General features: G+C 47.6%; 1 protein-coding gene across 8 annotated transcripts; it reads left to right on the plus strand.

Moving 5' to 3' along the window:
- Window positions 1-5,265, plus strand: FIGNL1 (fidgetin like 1). Of its 8 annotated transcripts, none has more exons than XM_081800797.1 (4): window positions 49-91; window positions 2,124-2,267; window positions 2,386-2,470; window positions 3,069-5,265. In XM_081800797.1, the coding sequence occupies exon 4, from the start codon at window positions 3,079-3,081 to the stop codon at window positions 5,107-5,109; it is 2,031 nt and encodes a 676-aa protein (XP_081656923.1). In that variant the 5' UTR covers window positions 49-91; window positions 2,124-2,267; window positions 2,386-2,470; window positions 3,069-3,078; the 3' UTR covers window positions 5,110-5,265. The 8 variants fall into 8 exon arrangements, with proteins under 8 accessions (XP_081656924.1, XP_081656926.1, XP_081656923.1 ...); XM_081800794.1 differs by lacking the exon at window positions 49-91 and adding an exon at window positions 348-554 and having other exon boundaries at window positions 2,008-2,267; XM_081800796.1 differs by lacking the exon at window positions 49-91 and adding an exon at window positions 348-554.
- The last annotated feature ends 483 nt before the right edge of the window (window positions 5,266-5,748 follow it).

The following is a 5,748-nucleotide window of genomic DNA, read 5'->3' on the forward strand; positions in this document are numbered from 1 at the left end:
GCCCCACGCACGCACGCACGCACGGCGCGGGCCCGAGCCCGTAAGCAGCGCGCATGCGCACATCGGGCCCCGCGCTTTTCGGAGGCTACAGGTAGGCTGGGAGGCGGGGAAGCGCGGGAGGGCCCGGGCCGGGACCGTGCCGGGGATGGGGGTCGGGATGGGGGCCAGGGGCCAGGCCGGGGGTGGGGGGCGCAGAGGGGACGGGGCGTGTGGAGGAGCCTGGCCCCGGCCAGGGGTGCTGCGGAGCGAGCGGGTGGGCGGGAGGGAGCGGGGGTCGCGGAGGGCCCGGGGGCAGGGGCGGGCAGAGCCCGGGCAGAGGCAGCGCGGGGGGCCAGGCGGCCCGGCAGGAGTCTCCGAGGCCCGCTGAGGGAAGGCGGGCGGTTTGGAGCAGGCTCTCGCAGGGTTCGTGCCCGCGGCGCCCGCCGGTTTGGGGAAGTGGTCTCCTGGGGGCGGGCTGCTGCGGCGGCCGTGCACCCACCTCCGTGGAGGGGTCCTTGCGAGGACTGGGGACGCCTAACGATTGTTCTAGGATTTTCTAAGTGCTGAGGACTGTGGTGAGTGCTTTGCAGAACTTTCAGCCCCTGGGAGCTGAGTCCTGTAACTGTGCTCCTGACGCACAACTTCAGGAATTGTGCTTGGGGTCCTGGCTGGTGGGCGGGTCCTGAGGCCGGTCTGCTTCTGGGAGTTAGAAATTCCTACAGAGGGCTGCAGGCTCGGTGTCTGGCAGGATTTTAGGAGTTTTTATTCCAGCGGATACCCTGTTCTAGATACTGGGAGAGGATAGATGTAATAGAAAACGGGTCCTGCTTGCAGAAGCCAACTGTCCAGTTAGATTCCACATTCTCACAATAAGCAGAAAATTATCAAAATAATAAAAAAAAAAGATTGAAATGCAGTTCATATGTGTTAATGAGCCGCAAATTTTAGGTGGAAGAAATGCCGTATGAAAGTGACTGATGGTAATGGGGACAGTGGCCGTGTCCTTGGCCAGGGCTGGCCACACAGGTGTTAGCCTGTCCCTATCCACATTTGCGGGGTAAATGATTGAGTCGACAGGAAGTAGACTTGGGAGGTGAATTTCCAAGAAAAGGATGAAGGTGGAGAGGAAAGGAGGGTGTCTTGGGAACAGTGACAGAGCACTGAGCTGTTGGAGGAATCCCAGGATTGCAGGTGACAAAGGGGGATGAAGCCATGCAGAGGAAGAGGGTGTTCCTCCTGATAAGAAAGGTGATAAATGTTTTCCAAGTCACCTCTCAGTTCCTCACTTCCAGCATTGCCTGAAAGTCTTTTTTTTTTTTTTTTAAGATTTTATTTATTTATTTGAGAGAGAGAATGAGAGAGAGAGTATGAGAGGGGATAGGGTCAGAGGATGAAGCAGACTCCCTGCCGAGCAGGGAGCCCGATGCGGGACTCGATCCAGGGACTCCAGGATCATGACCTGAGCCGAAGGCAGTCGCTTAACCACCTGAGCCACCCAGGCGCCCTGCCTGAAAGAGTCTTAAAAGCTAAAATGGTCGAGTGGAAAGAGAGATGAGGGGCTTGTCAGAAGTCAGTTCTACCTTTGACTAGTTTAATTTTAGCTTTATTGCAGAAGCAAATTAGAATCTCACTGGGCCTTTCGTATTTGTAGTGTCTTAAGTGAGACACGGCTGTATTAACCTTTGTCCTAAAAGAACCTACAGATTATTAAGCTATATTTATAGGCATTTTGGGAGGTAGATTTAAAATACAGGAGTTCTTGGTTTTTACAACACTCCTTTATTGCAATACTCCTAGGAAACTTAGACGTTTTCTTACACATTTTTCTTGTGGCTGGAGTGATAAATTCCACACATCTAGCAATATGATTACAGTCACCTATAATCCTGGTAAAATAATTTGACTGTAAGGAGGCTTATAAAAATAACTTGAGAGAAGAATCCTAAAGTAAAAGCACTTTACTAGCACACTGTTTAGACTTAGAGTGTTTATACTTTAGCAGACTTGTTCTCCTATTTCATTTACAAGGTCAGTTTCACTTTTTAATACTTCACATGAAATTGGAAAATTGTGAGATTCTGGGGCATCCTGTTTTCAGTGCTCATTGATGAGGAAGTCCTTAAAAACATTTGATAATGTGGCAGTTGTTGAGGACTTTGATCCGTGCTGATGTGACCTTCGGGGGCGGCATCAAGGAGCAGCTCATGTGCGGTGACTTGCACATTTCCTGTGTGAACGCGCCCGAGTGTGGATCCCGGCCCTGTTGCTTGCTGGCTCTGTGATCTCCGGCGAGCTCCCAGCCTTAGTTTGCACATTTGTGTAACAGGCATGAGAATGGTACTTTTCACAATATTTGCATGCTCATTATTTGACTTGATTCTTGTGATGATTTCTCTCACTTTACAGATCAAACTGAGGGCCCAGCGATAGAGGCTTGGCAGAGATCATTCATCTGGTTTTTCTTAGAGACGGAGCTGAACCCCCGGGCTTGGTATGTTCTGCTTTGTCTGTAGTTCCTTTGCTCTAACGTGTTGCCTTTCTTTTGCTGATTAATTTGAAACCCTTTCCATCTAAGCCATAGCAATGTTTTCCCCATTTGCAGGGAAAATGATATAACTCAAACCATTTAACCTATAACAAAGCATTATTTTTTTTTTTTTTTTAAACAGATTCTTTTTTTTTTTTTTTAAGATTATTTATTTATTTGACAGAGAGAGAGACAGAGAGAGAAGGAACACAAGCAGGGGGAGCGGGAGAGGGAGAAGCAGGCTTCTCGCTGAGCATGGAGCCCGATGTGGGACTTGATCCCAGGACCCTGGGATCATGACCTGAGCCGAAGGCAGACGCTTAACGACTGAGCCACCCAGGCGCCCCTATAACAGAGCATTATTAATTAAGTCTTTATCTTGAATGCCTGAAATCTGTGCTTACCTAGCTATTTCTTGTAGAAGTGTTCTATCCTTATATGTGAGCAGTGCAGTATACCTTCCTTCAGATGAGCAGAGATTTAAAAAATATGCTTACAATATTATATCTTTGTTTCTTTCTTCTTGGTACTGACTGTTTTTCATTTTTGTCATTTGTTGGAGAACCTCCAGCATGCAGACCTCCAGCTCCAGGTCTGTGCACCTGAGTGAATGGCAGAAGAATTACTTTGCAATTACATCGGGCGTATGTACCCCAGGACAGAAGGCAGATGCGTACCGAGCACAGATATTACGCGTTCAGTATGCATGGGCAAACGCTGAGCTCTCCCAAGTCTGCGCCACCAAACTGTTCAGAAAATACGCAGAGAAATATTCTGCAGTTATTGATTCTGACAATGTTGAGACTGGCTTGAATAACTACGCAGAAAGCATTTTAACTTTAGCAAGATCTCAGCAGACTGACAGTGACAAGTGGCAGTCTGGACTGTCAATAAATAATGTTTTCAAAATGAGTAATGTACAGGAGATGATGCAAGCTGGCAAAAAATCCAGAGACTCTCTGTTGGCACCTGCTGATGCATCGGTAGTAATCCATAAAGAGGCTGTTGTCCTCGATCCTCCTAAACTTAGTGTTTGTGGGGGTTCTGGGGAGAGTGGCCCATTAACTAATGCACCTCCTGATACGAATAGGACCCAAGACATCCCAGAGAGCAGTCCTTCAAAGTGTCCTCAGGATGCCCAGCCACCTGTGCTGACTAACACCAGAAAGACCTGTCCTTCATCCTTAACACTGTTTGGTGACTTTGCCACTGCAAAAATCCATGCCACACCATTATTTGGAAATGTTAAGAAGGAAAATAACAGCTCTCCAAAGGCCAACATAGGACTAAATATGTTCTCATCTAATCAGTCTTGTTTGCCTTCTGGCTTTGAAAATCCACGGGAGAGAAAAACTTTTTATGGTTCTGGCACCATTGATGCCCTTTCTGCCCCGATAGTGAATAAGGCTTTTAGTAAAACAGAGGATAATGGCCAAAGGGAAGAGAGTAGCCTGCCTACTTTTAAAACTGCAAAGGAACAATTATGGATAGATCAGCAAAAAAAGTACCACCAACCCCAGCGTGCATCCGGGTCTTCCTACGGTGGTGTAAAGAAGTCTCTGGGAGCTAGTAGGTCCCGAGGAATATTTGGGAAGTTCGTTCCTCCTGTACCTAAGCCAGATGGGGGAGATCAGAATGGGGGAATGCAGTATAAGGCTTACGGTGCAGGAGCTGCGGAGCCGGCACATCCAGTTGATGAGCGGCTGAAGAACTTGGAGCCAAAGATGATTGAACTTATCATGAATGAGATTATGGATCATGGACCGCCCATAAGCTGGGACGATATCGCAGGAGTAGAATTTGCCAAAGCCACAATAAAGGAGATAGTCGTGTGGCCCATGATGAGGCCAGACATCTTTACGGGTTTACGAGGACCCCCTAAAGGAATTCTGCTCTTCGGGCCCCCCGGGACTGGTAAAACTCTAATTGGCAAGTGCATTGCTAGTCAGTCTGGGGCAACGTTCTTCAGTATCTCTGCTTCTTCTTTGACGTCTAAGTGGGTAGGTGAGGGGGAGAAAATGGTCCGTGCATTGTTTGCCGTGGCAAGGTGTCAGCAGCCGGCTGTGATATTCATTGATGAAATCGATTCCCTGTTATCTCAACGAGGAGATGGTGAGCACGAATCTTCTAGAAGGATAAAAACGGAATTTCTAGTGCAGTTAGATGGAGCAACCACATCTTCTGAAGATCGGATTCTAGTGGTGGGAGCAACCAATCGGCCCCAAGAAATTGATGAGGCTGCCCGGAGAAGGTTGGTCAAAAGGCTTTATATTCCGCTCCCAGAAGCTGCGGCTAGGAAACAGATTGTGATTAATCTGATGTCCAAGGAGCAGTGCTGCCTCAGTGAGGAGGAAATTGCCCTCGTTGTAAGGCAGACCGATGGGTTCTCGGGAGCTGACATGACACAGCTTTGCAGAGAGGCGTCTCTCGGGCCTATTCGCAGTTTACAAACTGTTGACATCGCCACGGTAACACCCGATCAAGTTCGACCAATAGCTTATGTTGATTTTGAGAACGCCTTCAGAACCGTGCGGCCTAGTGTGTCTCCTAAAGATTTAGAGCTTTATGAGAACTGGAACAGAACTTTTGGTTGCGGGAAGTGAAGGGGACACACGGGACACTTGAAATCTAAAGATGGCATCTTTGTAATGCAGCCTTTCCCACTTTTTAGCATGGGAAACTGGGAATTTATTAATTGTACTTTTACAGTGTATATTTTGAATTCTATAGCTCAAATAAAATAGAGTAACAGTAGCTTACATTTTACAATCGATTGACTTAGCCTATGTTAACAGAAGCTTGAGTTTTCTTCCAGGTGTTACCTGATTGTGAGCCTGTTCCTACAAAACGTGAATGAACGTTTTTCTCGGGTTTCAAAGCAGTCTTTGTTTTCGAGATGTACAATAGGATGACTAGTGAGCTCAGACTGAAACCAAAAAATCTCATTTGTGTCTGTGGTGGCATCTGATCGGTATGCCCCTTCCGCTGAAGAAAGGGTCTTTTCTGAAGACCCACGTAACTCTTAGCATTGGCCAGTGTTGTGGTTTATGCTCAGGCAGCTTACTTGCCGTTGAATGGATTTACCACCTCCCCAGACGCCAGAAGGAAAGTGCCAGTGGTTTGTTGTGGTTTGTAACTGCTTACGGCTTTCTTGTGTTACTTCTGCGTTCAGAAGTAGCCAGGTGTAATCTGATACCAGACACATATCCACAGAATCGAGTGATGAAGAATGCTGTTTTGCC

This window comes from Leptonychotes weddellii, chromosome 12 (genome assembly GCF_054177405.1).
Source record: "Leptonychotes weddellii isolate Sample4059 chromosome 12, ASM5417740v2, whole genome shotgun sequence".
In the NCBI taxonomy this organism is placed as follows: domain Eukaryota; kingdom Metazoa; phylum Chordata; class Mammalia; order Carnivora; family Phocidae; genus Leptonychotes; species Leptonychotes weddellii.